At 48.8% G+C, this 22,668-nt stretch overlaps 1 protein-coding gene across 1 annotated transcript in view; it reads left to right on the forward strand.

Moving 5' to 3' along the window:
* Window positions 1-4,025, forward strand: part of PLEKHD1 (pleckstrin homology and coiled-coil domain containing D1) — a 44,575-nt gene extending 40,550 nt beyond the window's left edge. Inside the window, exons 9-13 of the mRNA XM_002824888.4 lie at window positions 516-694; window positions 1,269-1,401; window positions 1,771-1,915; window positions 2,365-2,514; window positions 2,830-4,025. Of these exons, the coding sequence (XP_002824934.1) occupies window positions 516-694; window positions 1,269-1,401; window positions 1,771-1,915; window positions 2,365-2,514; window positions 2,830-2,999 (777 nt within the window). The 3' untranslated portion in view covers window positions 3,000-4,025. The remainder of the gene's footprint in view (window positions 1-515; window positions 695-1,268; window positions 1,402-1,770; window positions 1,916-2,364; window positions 2,515-2,829) is intronic.
* The last annotated feature ends 18,643 nt before the right edge of the window (window positions 4,026-22,668 follow it).

Raw genomic sequence — 22,668 nt, forward strand, 5'->3', positions numbered from 1 at the left:
CATTTAGTACAAGATCCCAGTCTGATAAATGGAGAGGACATCTTTTTTTTATTTGGGGTGGCGGGGGAGTGGGGGACAGGTTCTAGCTGTGTTGCCAAGGCTGGAATGCAGTGGTGCAATCATAGCTCACTGCAGCCTCGCTCTGTTTGTGAGAGCATCTAAATCTGTTCTTGGGCTGGTTCCTGTTGGGTGTTTTTCACATAAGCCCACTATGTCTCCTCATTCACCCCTGGAGGAACCAGGACCCCAGAAGCTCATGTGACCGTGTTCTAGCAGGTGCCGTCTCCACTGGAAGGCACTTTGGGTTCCTTTATGACTCTTGATGGAGGAGTAACCTTGCCCTGTTGTGGGAGAGATCTGGACCTTTTAGCTCTGGAGAAGAATGAAGATATTTCAGCGGCCATAGGAGACTGAGAGAGGAGTGGGTTACTGCCCTGAATGGAAAAGCAGGTGAGGGCAGCCACATTAGAGAACCTAAATTGGGCTTTTCTTTTCCTTCCCTCCCTCCATGCTAGGAACTCTCCATAGAGAAGAAGAAAACCCTGGAAATGCTGGAGGAGAACGAGAACCACCTGCAGACACTGGCCAATCAGAGTGAGCAGCCCCCTCCCAGCGGGGGCCTCCATAGCAACCTCCGGCAGATCGAGGAGAAGATGCAGCAGCTCTTAGAGGAGAAGCTCCTGGCAGAGAAGCGGTGAGGGAGCCCCAACCCCTGAGGACACCATCGGCTTTGGGGTCTGGAGACTTTCCTCGAACTGGACACCCGGACTCTTGGGTTCAACTTGGCACTGACCAAGTAGGGCTCACTCACTTCCTTTTGCTTAGGACTCCGTTTCCCCACCAGTAAAGTGGGAAGAGAACTTTCATTACCCAAAGCTGGCTTGATAATTATCTCGTGCAATGGTGTGAACCATGCAGAGTTATTAGGTCCTTGTCACCATGCTTTGTGACAGGCTGGGCAAGTTTTTAAGCCCCCTTTTACAAATGAGGAAATGGAGCCTCAGAGGGGTTATATGACTTTTCTGAGGTCACAGAACAAGCAAGCTCTGGACCCAGGACTCCAGTCTTCTGACTCTAAACCTAGGGCTCCCAGCACTGACCACACCATCCATCTCATCCCCTGGGTGCCTGGGACCACAAAGTTCAGGGGCTCATGAAGCCTGGGATTCAAGGTTTCTCCAACCCAGGTCTCTAAGAGGAGCTGTCCATCCATTGGCAATCCCATTTGGTGAGTGAGCATTGAGTAAGTGCCTCTTCTGTCCCCGCAGGATGAAGGAGAACGAGGAGCGCTCACGGGCCCTGGAGGAGGAGCGTGAGTTCTACTCCAGCCAGTCCCAGGCACTGCAGAACTCGCTGCAGGAGCTGACGGCAGAGAAGCAGCAGGCTGAGCGGGAGCTCAAGGTGCGACCTGGCCTGCTGGGGGCAGCTGGTGCCAGGGCCCTTCCCCTTGCCTGGAAACTCCCCTCCCACCCCTGCACTTTACTGGGTAGCTGCATGAATTATCTCTTGTCAGTCTGACCAGACGGCCAGGCATGGGGGATGCAGCCACCACGAGGGGAAGCAGCAAGTCTGTTGCATCATTGACAGACACCTGCTGGGTGCAGGTGCCAAGTCCAGTCCACCTGGTTCAAAGGGTAAGACTCAGAAGCAGGATGTGATAACTCCCATCCACGCCCATTGAGCCAGGGGTGACCAAGGAAGGCTTCCGGCGAAGATGGCAGCTACTTCCAGGACCTGACTTCCTTCTCATTTCCCTCTCCTCAACCTCAGGCTGAAGTGAAGGTCCGCATGGACCTGGAGAGGCGTCTCCGGGAGGCAGAGGGGGCCTTGCGAAGCCTGGAACAGGGGCTGAATTCCAAGGTGCGGAATAAGGAGAAGGAGGAGAGGATGCGGGCTGATGTGAGCCATCTGAAAAGTAAGCCCTGCCTCTAGGCCCCGGCCCCCAACTTTGGCACTCAGCCCCAGATGGGATCCCGGCCCTGTAGAGCCAGGAAACCCACACAGGGTCTGCTATGCATGAGGTGCTCCCTGGATATTGAAGGGTTTCTTCTCCAGTTACCTGCCTGCAGGCATCTCAGCACCACTGCTTTCTTGCAGCTGTTGGATCTGTGGTGAGGGGAAAGCCAGGAGCTTCTTCCATTTATCAAAAGCTCAGAGCTCTGTTCTCAGCAGACCTGCCCTGAGATGGCTGCAGATTGTGGTTTGAAAGGCAAAGAAAGTCCCCTTCAGCAGGTGGCCCTGGAATCTCAAGGGACGGGGTCAAAATATTTCCCACTCAATCTCACCAGGATCCTTGGGAGGGGAGGGACTGGCTGGGGGTAAGGATGCAGTTGAGCCGCACCCTTCCTGGCCCTGCCACCACAGGGTTCTTTGAGGAGTGCATCCGGAATGCCGAGCTGGAGGCCAAGATGCCCGTGATCATGAAGAACTCCGTGTACATCCATAAGGCAGCCACTCGCCGCATCAAGAGCTGCCGCTTCCACCGACGCCGGTCCAGCACCTCCTGGAATGACAGTGAGTGTGGCTGTCTGCGTGCCCTGGTGGGGTGGTGACAAGGCAGGAAGAGGGCAACATGGGGAGCCAGAAGGGTTGGCTCACCTCTGAGGCTGGATAGTGTGGCCTTGAACCTGGCCCCACCATCCTTGGGCAAACAGGTGAATTCCCAGGGCCCTGGGTTTCTCAAAGGATGTGGAAGCCCGTGTGTGGGAAGGGGCTGGAAGAAGCTTGGCACACATAAGGGAGTGAGGGGGTGGCATGAGGCTGGGGACAGGGCCAGGCCTTCGTGGAGGGAGCACTGTTCACAGGGCTGTTGGGCTCCTGTTTCCCCAGTGAAGCCGTCCCAGTCCTTCATGACCTCCCAGCTGGATGCCAACAACATGGAGGAGCTAAAGGAGGTGGCCAAGCGGCTCAGCAGGGACCAGCGCTTCCGGGAATCCATCTACCACATCATGGTCACCCAGCCTGGAGCCCCCTCGGCGCTCTCACGGGGTGGAAAGTGATGGGCGCTCCTCCCCTGCTTCCCAAGTCTCCCCTGGATGGGCTGGGGAGGGGAAGGGGTGGCAGAGGGAGGCCTCACTCTACCAGCTCCTGGCCTCTCTGATCTGGAGCCTACGTCTCCCCTGGGCCAGAGCTCCACTTGGGGGCCAACCTTGCCCTCAAAGGACATGGACGCTGCCTTCCTCATCCTCACCCCACACCCCACCTTTGGGTCCACACCAGGGCCATGCAGGCCTGAGCTGGGTGCTGGTTGTCATGGTGAGGTGAGGACAGGGCCTGGTTGTATGTGGAGATTTGTGTCTGTTAGGGAGTGGGGTGGGGAGGTGCTGTCTACCACTGTGCCGTCAGGCAGGGCCTGCCCCACTGAGGAAGATGGCAGCCCTCCCTGGTGCCCACTGGACCTCTCTGGGACTCTGCTGCCCTGCCCCTGGTCCTCATGTAGAAAGGCCTCGCCTCCCCACCTTGACATTCCCTTTTCCCCGGGGTTTCCTAACCCTCCCTTTGCTTCTGACACTGAGCAAAATGTCCCTCAGCTGAGGCCCCTCATTTACACCACATCATGGTGTAGGGAGGAAAGGGGCCTAGGACAGCAGCTTCTGGGCTCCTGATATACCACACACCTGCCACAGTGCTGCTTTTCCTGAGCTCAGGCCCTGGCTGCGGGGCCACCCACTGATTCCCCTCCCGCTCTGGTGAGCTCACTCACAGCCTTGGTACCCTGCGAGGGTTGAATGATGGCGCCATGTCCCTCCTGCCTGTGCACCTAGGGTCCTGGCTGGGAGCTGGGGACAGCAGTGATGCTGGGAACTCCCCCAGAGGACACGTAACAAGCTCAGGAGTGGGCTGGGCACAGTGGCTCACGCCTGTAATCCCAGCACTTTGAGAGGCCGAGGCGGGAGGATTACTTGAAGTCAGGAGTTTGAGACCAGCCTGGCCAATATGGCAAAACCCTGTCTCTACAAAAAATAAAAAAATAAAATAAATAGCTGGGCATGGTGGTGCATGCCTGTAGTCCCAGCTACTTGGGAGACTGAAATGAGGGGACTGATTGAGCCTGGGAGGTTGAGGCTGCAGTGAGCTGAGATTGTGCCACTGCACTCCAGCCAGGGTGACAGGGCAAGACCCTGCCTCAAACAAACACAAGCAAAACAAGCTCAGGAGTGAAGGAAAGTCACTCTGGTTCCTGCATTATGTACTCCCGGTTGGGCAGGGAGGCAGTGTTCCTGCTGGTCGAAAGATCACAGATGTCTCCTTCCCAGCTGCCCCTGCTTCAGTCACCTTGCTGCCTCCTCTCCCTGCTGCCTCCTCTCCCTGCAGAGATTTCAGCCTGTGAAACAATGTGATCATGAACTCTGGCAGATGGGGACCCTGGGCCTGTGATGAGGCCAGTGGTCATTGGTTGGCTCAGTGTCACTGGGAGTGAAGCTGAAACGCCAATCTGCAGCTTCTGTGGAAGACCACCACCCTCCAGGGGGCTGAGGGGTGTGTCTGTCCCTCACTCATGGACAGACAGACTGCCCAGCCCCTCTCCCTGCAGGCCCACCCTCCAAAGCTACCTGAGGCTATTGGTCTCCAGAAAAGGGGTCCATCTGGGATCAGGGTGCTGTTGGACACTGTTGGCATTAAAGGTGCTCATTCTTTGCTGCTTGGAAAACCAAGAGGTTCTGAGAGATAGACAGATGGCTTCGGGGCAAGTCCCAGCAAAAGGTGCAAGAACCTGGGAGCCCACAACCTATTCTGTGGGAAGAGGAGCATTGTTGCCTCTAAGAACACATGCACATCTGCTGCTAGGCTGGCCAAGCCCAGGCCGGGCTGCCCTGCTCTTTGCCCAGTGCTTCCTGCCAAAACTAATCTCAGTGGTTCCTTTCAGTGATGGGTGGACTTTGGTGGCTTCATACCATCTCTGCAGAATCTAGCTGGGGAGAGGGCTGAGTCAGTTTGTAATAAATGCATTTGACAGGGCTGAGCCTAAATGTAAAACTTTAAACATGTATAACATGCATAAACCTGGAACTTGTTTCTCTAACACATATGAATGATGAACTTTGAATTGAAGGGGAATATTTATAAAACCAAGATTACTGTTTCCTTTTTTAAAAAGAATTAATCATGGCTTGCTTTTAGAGAGATCTTTCATAAATTTTCAAATGCATTTGTTTTTCTTGGGCAAGCTATTAACCAGACAGGAAAGTGCTAGTCTTCGTTTGCTTTGTACTGCTATAACAGAATACCTGAGACTGGGTAATTTATAAGGAACAGAAATGTACTGGCTCACAGATATGGTGGCTAAGATGTCCAATATCAAGGTGCTGGCATCTGGCAAGGACCTTCTTGTTGCATCATCCCACGGTTGAAAGGCAAAGAGAGGGTGAGAGAGCAAGAGGGGCCAAACTTATTCTTTTGTAACAAACCCACCCCCTTGATAATGACATTAATCCTTTCATAAGGGAGAGTCTTCATGGCCAAATCACCTCTTAAAGGTCCCACCTCTTGTGGATCACCTGAGGTCAGGAGTTTGAGACCAGCCTGGCCAATATGGCGAAACCGCGCCTCTACTAAAGATACAAAAATTAGCTGGGTGTGGCGGTGGGTGCCTGTAATCCCAGCTACTCAGGAGGCTGAGACAGGAGAATCACTTGAACCTGGGAGGTGGAGGTTGCCGTGAGCCGAGATTGTGCTATTGTACTCCAGCCTGGGCAACATGAGTGAAACTCTGTCTCAAAAAAAAAAAAAAAGGTCCCACCTCTTAATATTGTTACAATGGCAATCAAGTTTCTTTTTTTAATCCTGCAAACTACTGGGATGGTAATTACATTTCAGTGTGAGTTTGGGAGGGAACAAACATTCAAACTGTAGCAGTGCTTTTCCATGCGCATTTACCAATCAATACTTCCTCCTATTCTCACCCTATATTTTCCATGCCTCAGGCAAGTCTGAATTATCTTCAGCCAACTGAACAATCCATAAGTGTTTATTTGTTAAAAGCTCACTATGTACCTAGCACTGTAAATAGAAAAATAGCAACATCTCTATATCAAAATACGTAGGAGTGGAAATTACTTAGTGGAAATATGTTGATGTAATTTTTTTTTTAATTTTTAAAAGCAAAACTCTTATTCCTTGGCCAATTAAATGCATTTCCTGCAGTATCTATTTAAGTATGTGGTGTGGTCATTGCTGGAGAGATGTTGCTCCCTGCAGGCCAAATGTAGAATTATGGAATCTGCTTGTCGTGTCTCTAATACATACTCCTGCACATGCTTCTCTACATTTGAGGAAGTGCTCCCCACTGCTGCACCTCCTAATTAATTGAAAAATCTGTGTTCCAGCCCTGAGGTCCCGGCTGTCCCTGTGTAACAAGGACTATCAGCTAGATTTTCTTCTGATTTTAGCACAGACTAAAGGAACAGAACTGACTGTGCTAGTGGGAATAGCCTCAAGGAGACAAAGGATGCCTAGGTTTTTTGTTTGGTGAGTTTTTCCTGTTTGTTTTGTTTTCCTGTTTGTTTTTGTTTTTAAGAGACAGGGTCTCACTCTGTTGCCCAGGCTGGGGTGCAGTGGTGGGATCATGGCTCACTATAACCTCAAACTCCTGGGCTCAAGTGATCCTCCCACCTCAGCCTCCTGAGTAGCTGGGACTACAGACACGTACCATGATGCCCAGCCAGGATACCTAGCTTTATGGCCTGCTAGTTTCAGTATCCCTGCTGGAAACTGACAGTTTTACCTGCTCTGATGTGGAGAAGCGTATGCTTTTGTTTAGTAATCATATAAAGGAGAGCCAGAAATGAGTGAGAAATGGTAATGACTGGATTCTCCTCCTGTTCGGTTTGTGTGCTTTTCCACCAATGATGTTAATGGATGAAGCAAGAGATCTGTGAAACACTTGGGTTCTGACGCATTCCTCAGCTCCCAGTCCTTGCAAAGGATGCACTCCCTCTATTCATCTGGAAGGATGTAATTCTTGCCCCCAACCCACTCCAAGCCCACCCAGCTCAGCATAGTCTGAGCAGCCTGTGTTTGGAGTCCACAATGAATGATGATAGTGGAACAAAACTTGCTCAAGTCTCAGGGAGCCAGTCCAGGTGTGTCAGATTTTATCCAATAGGAAGGTAAATAAACCCACTGGGCAAAATAGTCCTGGAGCCCTCAGATAAAGTCCAGCAGTCCCTATGGAACTGTGTGCTTCTGCAATCAGTCATGTTAACGCTTCTCAGACCCCCAGGCCTTGCAAGGTCTCTCCAAAGTCAGAAACTCTGTAGCTTTGACTCTTGGAGAAAAAGCTGCTGATTTCTCTTATCTCACTCCGCCCCTGGCAAACAGGAGTGGAGGGATGTCTTTTGCAAGGCTTTAGGAGAGATTACAATGGTTGTTTTAACCTCTTGAAAGAGAGCCACTCCCAGACACACAAAGCAACTGGGAGAAACTGGTTATTCAAACTTCCGAGTGGGTGTGGAAGGTTGTGGTGTCAACATCCCCAGGTTCAGTTCTCCTGACTCGGCACATCCCATCTCCCGTTCCCTTCCCTGCACATGGGCTTCCACTCATGGCTAATAGCTCTTCTGACCCGGAAATGAACTTCACCACTCCATCTTACTGGGTTAAAAGTGTTCATGGGAAATATAGGAAACACTCTAAATCCAGGAGTCCTGGGGGGTGGGGGCCTCAATAACCAAATCCCTTGTGGTGAACTTTACCTGTCACTGTCAACTCTGAGTTTGCCTCTGGCTGAGACTTGACAGTCAGGCAGGGAAGTTGGGGTGAGTCAGAGTTGCTCACAAGGGCTCAACAGCAGGGGCTCCAGGAGACATCCAGGCAGTTGCAGAGCCAGCTGCATTTGGGGGCTCATGCTCTCTTTGCACTCCACCACCCTTCCCCTGGAGGATCTGACACCTGCCTCTGGGTTGAGAGTCCCATTATGAACAGACTCAGCCTCCCCTTGTAATCCTGGCAAAAGCTGTGGCTGGTGGGCCTTGGAGTGTCCACAAAGAGAGCCTTCCCCCTTGCAGAGCAGTGACTCCAGTGGCAAGACGAGACCAAGGGGAAGAAGTTGTTGTGCACTGTCTGCTGCTGTGGGTACGTGAGAAGGCTCTGCTTTGCCACTTGCTGGCTCCTGTGGCTTTTGAAAAGTCAGTATTTAAAATGTTTACTGTATTTATGCATTTTTAGTAAGCGGGAGAGAAATCCCTTCAATCTTACAGGCTGCTCAGAGCCCTTGCGGTTCTGAAGTTCTATGGTTGGGACCTTGCATCCCTGAAATCAACAGAAAATTGGCTGCCACTGCTACCAGCGATCGAGGACATACAAGATGTCAGGTTCTGGCTCAGGTAGCACTCAATGCCATGCCATCCTTAGAACTGTCTATGAAAATATATTTTTGCTTTGAGATGAGAACAGGAAAGATAACTAATTTATCACCTCAAGGAAAAGGTAACTGTGACTAATCATAGTTGCTTGGAAGGCTTTTCTTGTAAAGAAAAGATGCCTATTGTCATGTTCACCCTGCATCTGAGACCATCAGTCAGCATCACTTCTTTCCATCCCTGAGAGAGAGGGTTTGCTCTGTCACCCAGGCTGGAGTGCACTAGTGTAATCATAACTCACTGTAGCCTCCTGGGCTTGAGCAATCCTCCTGCCTCAGCCTCCTAAGTTGTAGGATTACCAGTGTGAGCCACCATGCCACTTCTTTCCATCTTCATTCAACGCGTATTTATTGTGATTCTATTGCATGAAGTCAAGTGTCTACCACATGCTTATCTCTTTCACTTACTTGTCCTCAAGGTTCATCCATGTTGTAGCGTATGTCAGAATCTCTTTCCTTTTTAAAGTTGGATAATGTCCTATCAGTTTTCAGGAGAAAACCTGATTGAAATCTCATTCTTCTGACAAATTGTTGGCCAATGGGGAGGGCCCTGGATGTCTTAAAGGACAAGAGAGTCACAGCCAAAGGAAATTGGATCCCTACCCTTTCCTTTTCCAGGTTTCTGCCTCCCCACTGTGGCCTGGTGTTAGGGATACTTTGGTGTTCACGTCTATCTTCTTCCCAGCAGATGGCAGCATGCTCCGAGCTGGCTTGCAAATTCCAATGGGAAAGTGGGCTGAGGCTCTGGGAGAAGGCGGGGGTGGAGGGGTTTTGGTGACAATCTGCTGAGGTTTTGCACTATTGGTATTGAGTCTCACCCTTGTTCTCCCTTTAAGATATGAAACAAATGACTCTGCTTTGTCCATCACTTACTGAGTCCATTATATACTATGCATTTTCACATTGACTTCTCTTTTCTGTATTCACATATCTTTCCTTGATTTACAGAAAAAAATGGAACCCACATAGTTTGGGGGACTTGGCCAAGGTCACACAGATTGTAACTGGAAGTTCAGCTTGTATCTGAGCTCAAGGGCAGTGCTTTTTCTAGCATCCCCTAAAAAAATGTAAAAATTTAAAGTGACATTCTTCCATTGCCTCATTCATTCATTCAGTCATTCATTCAGTAAATATATTGAGCTCCTCTACATTCTAGGTCCCAAGAATCTTCACTCAGAGATTTTCTATCATGAGTTCTTAAGTGATTAACTCAGCTGTTTGGTAACTGCTGGTCTCCTAAGAATTCTTCTTTTCTGGAAGTCTGGTTAGTCCAATGTAACAAGTTCAGAGTTTCTCAACCTAAGGACTTTGCAAAGTAACAGGTCTTTTCTTTTCTTCATTTATTTTTAGAGACAGGGTCTTGCTCTGTGGCCCAGGCTGGAGTACAGTGGTGAGATCATAGCTCACTGCAGCCTCAAACTCCTGGGGTCAAGTGATCCTCCCATCTCAGTTTCCCATGTAGCTGATACTACAGGCATGTCCCACTATGCCCAACTAATTTTATTTTTTGTAGAAGTGGGGTCTTGGTATGTTGTCCAGGCTGGTCTCAAACTCCTGGCTCCAAGTGATCCTCCTGCCTCAGCCTCTCAAAGTGCTGGGATCATATGCATGAACTACTGCGACTGGCCAACAGGCCTAGTTTCTTGCTGCCTTCAACCACTTCCAAGCTGGCACTCTCTTGATTTTCTCTTTCCTTTGCCCTTTATCCACACTTCCCACATCAAGTGTCCTCTAGAAGAGAAGTAACCTCTTAGAGGAGGCAGCCAATGGGAAGCCTCTGGGCTGGGGATCTGAAGGCCTGGGTGATCCTGAAGAGCCAACAATTAATCCAAGACATCCAACCTCCCCTTTGTAAAATGAGGGTGTGCAATTAGATGTTCTCAAAACCCTCCTCCAATCCTGGTATAGATTATATAAAATTTCTACCTTATGGATGTTTTTTGGGAAGAATGTTACATTTGCAGGAAATGAATATCAGCACATTTTTGAAAAATCATTTTTGTTTTTGGAGTGAATAGCACTTCTACCTTGACACATTACTAAATGCCATCCCCATTTCTCCCCTGTGACCGCCTGCCTTCATCCACTGGAAGGCTGCTTCCTGCACGTGGCTGTCTAGAGCAGGGCACCTGCCATCCAGGTCACTGGAGCAGATACTGTGGGTCAACTTCAGTGGTCTCTAAAAAGGGGCATGGGCACCCTGGGGACACACATGATGGCCCCTTTTGTCCATGGGGAATAAACAGGTAGAACTTTTTCTTGAAGGGTTTTCTTCTCTAAAATAATTAAAACAAAATGAAGTCTTCCTTAGTTTCAATACATATATTGACACTGGCACCCTCACTTACCCTGGATGCCAGGGATGGTATGTCATGATCACATGAGGGTTTCTGAGTGCCACAATTTGGAGGAGGAAGTGACAATGACACTCTCCCATGTCACATTCAGGGTATTGTGGTGCATTGTAGTTTACATCTTGTGAAATGAGTATACAGATTACATATCTAGTTTTAACAAGTTAACTCTCACAGACTGCATACGTGGCTCTAAACATTTCCTGCAAAGAAGCTGCAAATCATACTATTAGCGCAAATACAAGCATACAACAAGGAAAAGAAGTGCTGACATTTTCCCCGCCCCTGTAAGAGCCGTGTTAACTCTATTACAATAGGTAGGAACAAATATGATCTAATCAGACCTAACAAGGAGTTGGCCCCCTACATTGAAATAATTAAGAAAACTTGGGAAGGTATTCAGCTGCAAGTAACAGAAAGCCCAACCATGGCAACTTATACAAACTCCTGACCACATGTGATCTACCTGCCTCAGCGTCCCAAAGTGCTGAGATTACAGGCATGTTTATACAAACAGAGGTTTATTTTTCTCATGTATCTAGAGATCTGAAAGCAGGCAGCTGATGATATTGCTAAATCACATAAAGAAATGAGGGCCAGCTTCTCTGCCATTCTCTTGGCCTTTCTCTCACAGTTGCAAGATGTTCAGCCATCACATCAGCACCGAAGGTAGGAAGAAGGCAGGAAGGAAATAAAAGGCAATGTCTGCACCTTTGACCTATTTTTCATGAAAACTCCCCAAAGCACCTCAAAAATTTTGCATATATTTTGTTGGCCAGAGCTGGATCACATGGCCACCTCCAGTTGCAAAAGAGGCTGAGAGTGACTATTTGGCTTTCCAGTCTTTGTGGCAGTGGTAGCAAGAGAGAAGGGAGTTAGGAGTATCTGCTAAATTAGCCAACCATTAGTGTTTGCCACAAAAGTGCTTAAATATGAATTTACATTCACTCATCATTAATGATGTACTTCATAAAAAGTGAATATTGAGGCTATGTGTCATGACTCATGCCTGTAATCCCAGCACTTTGGGAGGGCAAGGCTCACTTGAGACCAGGAGTTCAAGACCAGCCTGGACAACAGTTCAAGACCAGCTTGGACAACATAGTGAGACTCCATTTCTACAAAAAAAAAAAAAAAAAAAAAAAAAAGCAACTATTGAGCCTTGAGATATTTTCTCTGACAATATAATACATGTATAAGGGGAGTGATGCTGAAAACAGTTTTACTGTACAATAAAACACTTGGATAGCATTACCCTAACACTTGAAATTCATTCACTTCTTCCTTAAGAACAAAATCCCGATTCACCCCTACGGGAAAGGTGAACTTTTTTTCAAGCTCGAGGATAAATCCTGATTAGTTTAATCCAATCATGGCAATTTCACTTCTCTACCAGAGATTTCATTAGGAGTGGGCATGCGACCCAGGCTGGCCACTGAAATGAGAAGCCCACTGGAGGACTTCTGGGACAGATTTTCTCTCCTTAAAAAAGAGTCATGGGGCAGATACAATCCTTTTCTCTCTACTGGATATTTTATGTCTGAATATGACACTAGAACTAAGACAGCCAACTTGGGACCATGAGGGCAACTGGCTTGAGGACCAAGCCAGCACGTCTGGGATGGCCAAGCAGAAAAATGGCAAGAAGGCGTGGTCCTTACTGAATTGTAGAGTCACTGAATTAACTAACACTGTATCTGCCCAATTTCAGGGCTCCTTGTGATATGAACTAACTTACCTTTCCTTACAGTTTAGGTCATTTTGTTTTGTTTTTGTTTTTTGAGACAAGGTCTCACTCTGTCACCCAGGCTTGAATGCAGTGGCACAATTAGGGCTCACTGCAGCTTCGACCTCCCAGGCTCAGGCGATCCTCCCACTTCAGACTCCTGAGTAGCTGGGACTATAGGTGTATGCCACTACACCGGGCCAATGTTTTGTAACTTTTTGCCATGTCACCCAGGCTGGTCTTGAACTCCTGGACCCAAGTGATCCTCCCACCTTGGCCTCCCAAAGTACTGGGATTATAGGCATGTACCACCGCGCCCAGCCAGTTTAGGCCATTTCGATTGGGTTTTCTGTTCATTTGCAAACAAGAACAATCTAACCAGGCTGGGCCTGGTGGTTCATGCCTATAATCCCAGTACTTTGGGGGGCCAAGGAGGGAGGATCACTTGAGCCTAGGAGTTCAAGTCCAGTCTGGACAATATAGCAACACCCTCATCTTAAAAACAACAACAAACAAAAGAACAGTCTAACCAACACAGTCACTTTAGCTTTATCAGAACTGTATGATCCTCAAAGTCTGAAAGCCTTTTCCCAAGGAAGTCAACGCATTTTCCAGTCACCGAAAGGGAACTGGAATTTATCTACTTATTCATTCAACAAATATTTATTGAGAACCTACAACATATTTTTAACAATTTTGTGATGCTTCCCCGCTGCCCTCACAACTTAAAAATCTCTGAAGTTGGGCTGTGTCTTAAATTCTTGGCATCTTGCAATTGCTGTTGGCCATGCTGCAGTCTTGATGAGGTTATCATTCCCTGTGCAAACATCAAAAATTCCAGCATTGGCTGGGAGCAGTGGCTCATGCCTGGAATCCCAGCACTATGGGAGGCTGAGGCGGGTGGATCACTTTGGGTCAGGAGTTTGAGACCAGCCTGGCCAACATGATGAAACTCTGTCTCTACCAAAAATACAAAAATTAGTTGGGTGTGGTGGTGTGCTCCTGTAATCCCAGCTACTTGAGAGGCTGAGGCACAAGGATCACTTGAGCCCAGGAGGCGGAAGTTGCAGTGAGCCAAGATTGCGCCACCACACTCCAGCCTGGGCGACAGACCAAGACGTGGTCTCAAAAAAAAAAAAAAAAAAATTCAGCGTCAGAACTTGCAGAATGTGTGTCAATAGCTTGGAGGAAAAAATCCACAAACAATCATGAAGCATGCTCTTAGCTCATAAGAATCAAATGGTGGTGTGGGGGAAGTGGTGAATTCAACATGTTTGGCAGCATTCGTGATTATAGGAGTCAACAGCAAGCTAACTTCACAAAATTGTGAAGCTGTTTTTTTTTGTTATTGTTGTTGTTTTGAGACAAAGCCTCACTCTGTTGCCCAGGCTGGAGTGTAGTGGTACAAACTTGGTTCACTACAACCTCCCCCTCCCTGTTTTGAGCGATTCTCATGCCTCAGCCTCCTGAGTTGCTGGGATTACAGGCACCCACTACCAAGCCCGGTTAATTTTTTTTTTTTAACTTTTAGTAGAGACAGGGTTCACCTCGGCCAGGCTGGTCTCGAGCTCCTGACCTCAGGTGATTTGCCGGCCTCAGCCTCCTAAAGTGCTGAGATTACAGGCATGAGCCACCATGCCCGGCCATGAAGCTGGTTTTAAGAACCCAGAACATATGACCCACCCTGAGTTCTTTTATGGATTCTTTTGAGAAACGTTTCATCACCAACACTCTTGATGCCACAGAGAATGACAGTGTGCGAAAAAAGATGGTCATTTTCAAGTCTGAGTCAAAAACAGAGGAGTCAGATTTGGAATGAGAAGAAATTCTGGAAATATCTTAGCCAACTTCTTTCACTTCTCTTTACTGTTTTATTATGCACAAAAGTGATTTATAATAGAAATCTATGATGAACTGAATCTATAAAAGCTTTTCTCAATAAGTACAAAATAAAAATTGTAAGTGAAAGGAGAGTGTCATAGTTCAATTGGCAGTATTCCACTTTTTTGTTGGCACCTAAAATGATGATGTGCCTGGTACTTGCTGGTGTCGTAAGTTGGGTGATATGTACTATGTGCCAAGCACTGCTCTGGTCCTAGATGCAGCAGTAGAGACAATAGAGACAAAAACTCTGGTTGTTTGTGAAGTTGACTGTGCAGAGCCCTTTATTACTTATTTTATTTTTTTGGAGACAGGGTTTCCCTCTGTCACCCAGCCTGCAGTGCAGTGACATGATGATAGCTCACTGTAGCCTTGATCTCCTGGGCTCAAACAATCCTCCAATCTCAGCCTCCCATGTAGCTGGGATCACAGGTGCCCACCACCACACCTGGCTAATTTTTTTTTTTTTTGAGACGGAGTCTTGCTGTGTCGCCTAGGTTGGAGTGCAGTAGTGCAATCTTGGCTCACTGCAACCTCCGCCTCCTGGGTTCAAGCGATTCTCCTGCCTCAGCCTCCAATGTAGCTGGGTTTACAGGCATGTGCCACCACGCCCAGCTAATTTTTTGTATTTTTAATAGAGATGGGGTTTCGCCATGTTGGTCAGGCTGGTCTTGAACTCCTGACCTTAGGTGATCCACCCACCTCGGCCTCCGAAAGTGCTGGGATTACAGGTCTGAGCCACCTCGCCCCACCATTTTTTTAATTTTTAGTAGAGACAAGGTCTCACTATGTTGCTCATGCTGGTCTCGAACTCCTAAGCTCAAGCAATCCTCCTGTCTGGGCCTCCCAAAGTGCTGAGATTACAGGCATGAGCCACCGCACCTGGCCCAGAGTCCTTTATATGTCATTTGAGGACCTATATGATAGCTACTTTTCCATCATCAACTGGTGGCTTCCAAGGTTGGCCTGGGGGCATATTCTCCAGTCACCCATAAGGATTCCCCCTTTCCATTGTGCCTGGAAGTGGCTCAGAGCACCTTTGTTTTCATGTAATTGGCTGAAACGTGGTCACATGGCCCCATGTGCTTGCAGGGGGAGTCTGGGAGGTGTAGTTTGAGTGTCTAGGAAAAAGGGTGTTGATGAATATTATTGTGGATGAGCAGTCGATGGTCTGTGCTACATACTGTAAGCAGCACTGTGCAGGCGGAGGAGAGTCCCAGCAGCCTAGGGCCTCTCCAAGAAAAGAAAACAAAAATCCCAACTTGCCTGTCCTGCCACAATCTCTTGAGATGCTGTCCTGAATATCAGGCACACCACCAAGTAGGAAGATGTTTATGACTAGTGAACATTATTAACAGACCTGGTGACCCATAGGGCTAATGAGGTCAGTGGAGCCTGCGGTGCTTATTCTAAATAATGAACCTTTCTACTCGAGATATTTTTGGGCAGAGGAGATTTTCCAGGAGTGCCCAGAAACCCCATCATTTAGCACTGCTGATTCCACCCACTCTGCCTGCTCAGAGAGACTGGAGGTGGCTAGGTGGCTTTCTCAGTACAGTTTGTGCTAGTAACTCTAGATACAAGGCTACAGCCTCCAGGATGCAGAACACAGCCATGGTGCAGAGGCACTGGAAGCCCTGTGTATGACTTTGGGCATTACCAATTACAAGCTATGACTTTGGCAAATTACTTAATATTTCTGAGCATTGGAGCCCTCATTTATAAATGTACATTTCCCAAATGTAAACGTGGTTTAATACTTGCCCTTATTACCCCACACATTGTTGAGAGGATGCAGAGCTGAAGTAGGGGAGAACTTCGTGAACCATCAAGCTTTATATAAACATACATTGTGACAATAAGAGCAGTGTCTGCACTTAGGAGGGGCTGCACGAATCCTTGAATGAGTGTTGGTGGTCTTGCTCATGCTCACTGCATCTGATTTGACCTTTGTAAGCCCCTTGTTTGAAAGCCTTGCCCCCTCCTTCCAAGCCCCTTTGGATGTGTGCATACACACGCACACGTACACTCACAGTGGAGCTTGTCCGTTTGGCATTAAGCATAATGCCTGTAAGTCAGAGCTGAGGAGCTGAGGCCTAACGCCCGTGGAGCACCCTCAGGACAGGGAGGAAAGCTGGGGGTCGTGGTTGCCCTCTCCCCCATGTGGCGGCTGAATGCATTTTTCACTTGAAGTTCCAGGAGAAGCCCACTAGTAGGAGCTGTGCTGCAGCATGCCGCTTTGTCCCCATCCTTAGGACAGCTCTGTGGGCTGGTCCCTCTCTGCCTCTCCACTTCTCCTCACCATGAACCATTCGGCCACTCCTTGAGTCCCGTGACATATTCCTGACATTAAGCTGTCTCTTCTTGCTCCCCTAACAGCTCCTAGAGAGAAGAGACACCGTAAACATGATGCGTTCTCTCCATTTCAAAGCTATGAAAACTAAGGCATAGAGAGGAGAAGCGATTTCTTCAGATGGGGCCAAAGAGGTGGATGGGAACTAACTGAGAAGAATCCACTTGGAAATAGGACACTTTGGGGGTTTGCCATGTTAGCTAGGCTGTTCTCAAACTCCTGACCTCAATCTAGTGGCATCCAAAGCTGGGAAGGACTCTGAATCACGATATTAGCCATAATAGCCAGGGCCTCAGCCTAGAACTGGAGACTGGCTGCCACAGGGATGGCTGCTGTCTCTGCTTGCCTCTAGTTCTTTGTGTGATGGTGGCTTTGCTCTCTCCCACTGCAAACACCTGGACAAGAACACAGCCACTGGCAGTCCCAGTGTGGCTGCTAGGGAGAATACCTGCCGAGGACAGATGCGGAGGTGTGGGTGTGTATGAGGTGCAACCTGCCAGGATGAACTGTTGCATCACAGGGTGAGTCATGTTGAGGAACAGTGGCAGTGGCAGGACCACATCCTTTCTGGGCTCCAGCTGCCGCTTCCTCAAGGCTGGGTCAGCAATGGTTGTCATGGCAATAGCCTGATGGGAAGGTCTCAAGGAAAACGCTGAGGCTGGAGTATTTTGAATCGTATTTGCCTGTCAATGAGTCCCTCTCTTGCTAAGAACCAAAGAAAGAAAAGCCCGACTATGTGGGTCCATCTCACTCTGAGTAGGGAGGTCAGTAGAAGTACCTTGTGGTGTCAAGTTTGGGTTTCCCTCCCTCCCCTGAGGTTTCAGGGGGCAGGCTGGCACTAGCTTTGCCTGTTACCTGTTAACAAAGATGTATGTGCCTGCACTTAATGTTTCTTCTCAAGGCATGAGGAAAAGCACACTGCCGTGAAGTACCTGGGACAAGTGTAGCCCCCTCTCCTAAGTGGTCTCCTTGCAGCCAGATTCTCCTCCAGCTGCTGCCCAAGTGATCTTTCAAACAAGTGAATCCCATCAGCTTGCTTCCCTGCTTAAATCCTTCAGTGGCTCCAGATTCCTGGCCAAATAAAGTTCAGTACCTGAGCTTGACAGTCCTCCTCCTTATCTTGCCTTCTCTGGACTCTGTGTTGCTGTCACTGTCCTCTGCTCACACTCCCTGCAAATCTCTATTCCCAGAGAGCTTCCTGCCTCTGGGTCTTTGTGCACATTGTGTGCTTGGAATGTTTTCCTGCTTCCACCAGAGAACCTTGTCTCCTTTAAATAAAATGTGTGACTCTCAGATGAGAATAGTGCCAGCCAAGTGACCTTGTCTCCAGTCTCCTGAGCACTTTGCGTGCCTGAGGCCACAGCCAGGCCTGCTCAGCCCTTCTGTCCATCCCCTGGATGGACTTCCCCTTTAAAGATTAGCAGCTCTAAGATAAATTAAAACCCCTCTCCTTGCTTCCTTTTGCCTCTTTGAGAAGGATTCATTCCTTCATCCGACAAAGATTTAATGAGTGGCCATTATGCACCAGGAACTTACTGTTCCAGGCACTTGGATACATTAGCGAACCAAACAAATCCCTGCCCTCATGAAGCTTATGTTCTGGCAGGAGAGATGGACAATACACAATGTATGTGAGAAAAAATATCATATAATATATCTAAAGGCATTAAGAGCTATGGTAAATAGAAAAGGTAGAGCAAGGAAGGGAGTTTGGGAGCCCTAGGAAGAAGGGTGGGACAGGTGGCAATAGCGTATAGAGTGGCAGGATCAGCCTTGTCTTAGTCAGCTAGAGCTGCCATAACGAATGCCCCAGGCTGGGTGGCGTAAGCAGCGGAAACATTTCTCACGGTTCTGGAGGCTGGACATCCAAGATCAAGGTGCTGTCGAGGCAGGTTTCATCCTGACTTGCATCTTCTCCTGGCTTGCAGGTGGCTGCCATCTCGCTGTGTGCTCACATGCCCATTTCTTTGTGCTGGCTTATGCAGAGCACTGCAGTGTCTCTTCCTCTTCTATGAGGATACCAGCTCTATGGGATGAGGCCCCACCCCATGACCTCTCTTAACCCTAATTACCTCTTGTAAGCCCTATCTCCAAACATCATCACATTCGGGGTTGGGCTCTTAAACCAAAAAGAACTTGAAACAGGTCTCAATCAATTTTTTTTTTTTTTTTTTTTTTATGAGACAGAGTCTCACTCTGTCCCCTAGGCTGGAATGCAGTGGCATCATCTCGGCTCACTGCAACCTCCACCTCCTGGGTTCAAGCAATTCTCGTGGCTCAGCACCCCAAGTAGCTGGGATTGCAGGCGTGCACCACCACACCGGCTAATTTTTGGTATTTTCTTTTTTTTCTGAGATGGATTCTTGCTTTGTCGCCCAGGCTGGAGTGCAGTGGCGCAATCTCAGCTCACTGTAACCTCTGCCTCCCAGGTTCAAGTGATTCTCCTACCTCAGCCCCCTGAGTAGCTGGGATTACATGTGCCCACCACCATTCCTGGCTAATTTTTGTATTTTTAGTAGAGACAGTGTTTCACCATGTTGGCCAGGCTGGTCTCAAACTCCTGACCTCAAATGATCTGCCCGCCTCAGCATCCCTAAGCGCTGGGATTATAGGCGTGAGCCACCGTGCCCAGACTTCTTTTGAGTCTTTGATGAGCCTTTCACTGAATACATAATTTACATGAGGCGCGGGGGCGGAGGGGTGGTAGAGGAATAGTCCCTATGCCATATCTAGCTCAGTGAATCTGCATTTTTACATCAGAGGAAGCAATCAGATATGCATGTGTCTCAAGTGAGCAGAGGGATGACTTCAGAGTTCTGTCATTTGTCCCAGCCTGTGAAGACAGGTTATCCATTCACATTTTCCGGGTAAAATTGAGCAGATCCATTTCAGGGTAAAAATCTTGGGGCCCTAGAATTTCCTAATGAGGAAATTGTGAGGGAGGTATGTAGCTTTTTTATCTTTGTAACTATCTTATTATTTAGGAATAAAATGGGAGGCAGATTTGCCTGATGCAGTTCTCAGCTTGACTTTTCCCTTTGACGTGGTGATTTGGGGGGTCTTGAGATTTGCTTTCCTTTCACAGCCTTCAACATAGGAATTTGGAGGGCAGACACAATTCAGTCCATACCAAGCCTCATTAAGAAGGTGAGATTTGAGCATAGAATTAAAGGAGGTGAGAATTAGAATATCTGGGAAGAGCACTCCAGGCAGTGGTGTGGCTACAGCAAAGATCTTGGGGCAGGAATGTGCCTGGCATGTTGGAGGAACAGCAAAGAGTCCACTGTGGCTGCAGTGGGCAGAGCAAGGAGGACAATAGTGAGAGGTGAGGTTAGAAAAGCGATGGGACTCAGTCCTGTAGGGCCTTGTAGACCATGTAAGGCCTTTGGCTTTTCCTCCGAGAGAAATGGGAGCCATCACAGGGGGGCTGACCAGAGGGACCACATGATCGGCCTTATGTTCTAAATGACCACCCAGTACTGTATTGAGACTAGGACATAGGGGTAAAGGTAGGAAACAGAAGGACCTGCTAGGAAACTTCTACAGAAATCCAGATAAAGAATGATGGTGGCTGAGACCACAGTGATAAGAATGGTAGCAGTGAGATGTCAGATTCTGTACATATGTGGAAGGTAATGTCCACAGAATTTCATAACAAATTGGATAAGGAGTGTGAAAGGAAGAGAGGAGTGAAAAATGACTCTTAAGATTCTGGCAGGGAAGAATGGAGTTGCCGTCAGTTGAGATGAGGAAGGCTGCCAGTAGAGCAGGTAGCGGTGAAAAGATCAGCTGCCTCAGTTGTGGACATGTTGAGTTTGAGATGTCTGCTAGACATCCAGGAGGATATATCAGGTAGGTAACTAGGTATATAAGCCTGGTTTGGAGAGAGACCCGGGATGCAGATAGAAGTTTGGGAGTCATCCCATGCCGATGGTATTTAAACTATGAGAGCAGATGAGATCATCAAGGGAGTGAGAGAGGAGCCAGGACAGTGGTCTAACCCTGGTGTATCCCAAGAAGATCAGCTGCCATGGAGATTGAGAACAAGGCTGATTTGCTCAAAACCAGGGTGCCCAAGGAATGACAAAAGGGAGATGGATAATATAGACCAGGTACCGTGGGTCACCAGAGACAAGTTTCTGCTCTCCCTGTTGTTGACCTCCTTGCAAGGCCACATTTCCCAGCCTCTGCCCTAAGACTATCCTGCTGTGGCCCAGAGGTTCTCAATGCTAATTCGTGGCCTTTTAAAAAAATAAGCATAAGGCCCGGTGCGGTGGCTCACGCCTGTAATCCCAGCACTTTGGGAGGCTGAAGCGGGTGGATCACGAGGTCAGGAGTTCAAGACCAGCCTGGCCAAGATGGTGAAACCCCGTCTCTACTAAAAATACAAAAAATTAGCCGGGCGTGGTGCATGCGCCTATAATTCCTGCTACTCCAGACGCTGAGGCAGAGAATTGCTTAAACCTGGAGGGCGGGGGTTGCAGGGGGCCGAGATCACGCCACTGCACTCCAGCCTGAGCAACACAGCGAGACTCTGTCTCTAAATAAGTAAATAAATAAATAAGCATAAAAATGTGAGATTAGAGCTAAAAGATCTGACTCTGATCATTCACGCCTGCGAGGTTTCCCTCCCTACGGCTCAGTTCCGATGCACTCCTGGGGGGAGGGGAGGTGCTTTGCCTGGCCGCCCCTTCTCCTGGAATCCTGTCTCGGCCGCTTCCCCCACCCCTGTTCCCGGGCTTGTCTCAACCCCACCCAGTGGCTGCTGCTGTCTGCGCCCGAGGACCTCATCTCCTCTCAGAGGCTGGCTCCCCGCGCCCCGCATCCCACGCTGGGACACGAGTGTGGCCTTGCCAGGGTGGGCGGGACACGGCCTCCTTCCTTCACATCCAACGCAGGTGAGGCTCAGCACTCATTGTCTCACTGGCAGCAGAGACAAAGCTTTGGAGGCTCCACGGGATAATCAATAGCGAGAACGCTCCCAGGGACCTCCGGAAAGAGACACCATTGGTTGCAGGCCTCCAGGTTCTCGTCTGCCTGGTGAGTGAGGTGGCACGCAGCGTCAGTCCTCTGCAGGAATTTGTGCTGGGGTAAAGGCGCGCTTCGTGCAGACTGCGGAACTGGAGGCCGAGGGCTGGGGTCCCTGGGCCGCGGGCGGGTTCCGCGTGCCCCTCCTTCGCCGCACCGCGCGGTTCCGCCAGGGGGCGCCAGGCACCGGCCCCCGTTCTCTGGGCTCCCTGCGCAGGTCCAGCTGTGCTCCAAGATTATCTTTCCTTCTATAGCTCACTAGATCTTCTTATGCTCACAGGGGTGCCATCCCTCACTCCAGAGCCATCCTCAGAATTTAAAAGCAGAATTAGAAAAATCCTTGCTCCACCAGCCTGGGCAACATAAGGAGATCCTGTCTCTACAAAAAATGAAATGCAGTCCCAGCTACTCAGGAGGCTGAGGTAGGAGGATCACTGGAGCCCAGGAGTTCGAGGCTACAGTGAGCTATGATCCAGCTGTTGCACTCCAGCCTGGGCCACAGAGCGAGACCCGCCTCTAAAACAATAATAATAGTGAAAAATTTTAAAAATAAATAAAAAAGAAAAATCCTCACTCTTTAGCTATTGATTTTGTGGCGGTGATTTCTTCGGAAACTGCCTCTTCCCACCCCCACTCCACCCACACACAGGCTGAGCTACATCAGTACAGAGCCTGGCACTCCGGATGCTGGCGGAATTGATTCACTAGCATGAGCAGGAAGGTCCATTTGAAGAGATCACTCCAAAACAGCGGTTCACGACAAGGTGGGAGTGGAAGGGAATGTTCTCCTGGGAGTGGGTGGGGGTGGGGTTTCAGCATGTGGACCTGGTACAGCAGCGTTTGAAAATACCTTCAGTATTCTAATATAATTTAAAATAATAATTAGCTGGGTGTGGTGACTCGCTCCTGTAATCCTAGCTGCTAGGGAGGCTGAGGTGGGAGGATTCCTTGAGCCCTAGAGTTCGAG

Source organism: Pongo abelii, chromosome 15 (genome assembly GCF_028885655.2).
Source record: "Pongo abelii isolate AG06213 chromosome 15, NHGRI_mPonAbe1-v2.0_pri, whole genome shotgun sequence".
Classification (NCBI taxonomy): Eukaryota; Metazoa; Chordata; class Mammalia; order Primates; family Hominidae; genus Pongo; species Pongo abelii.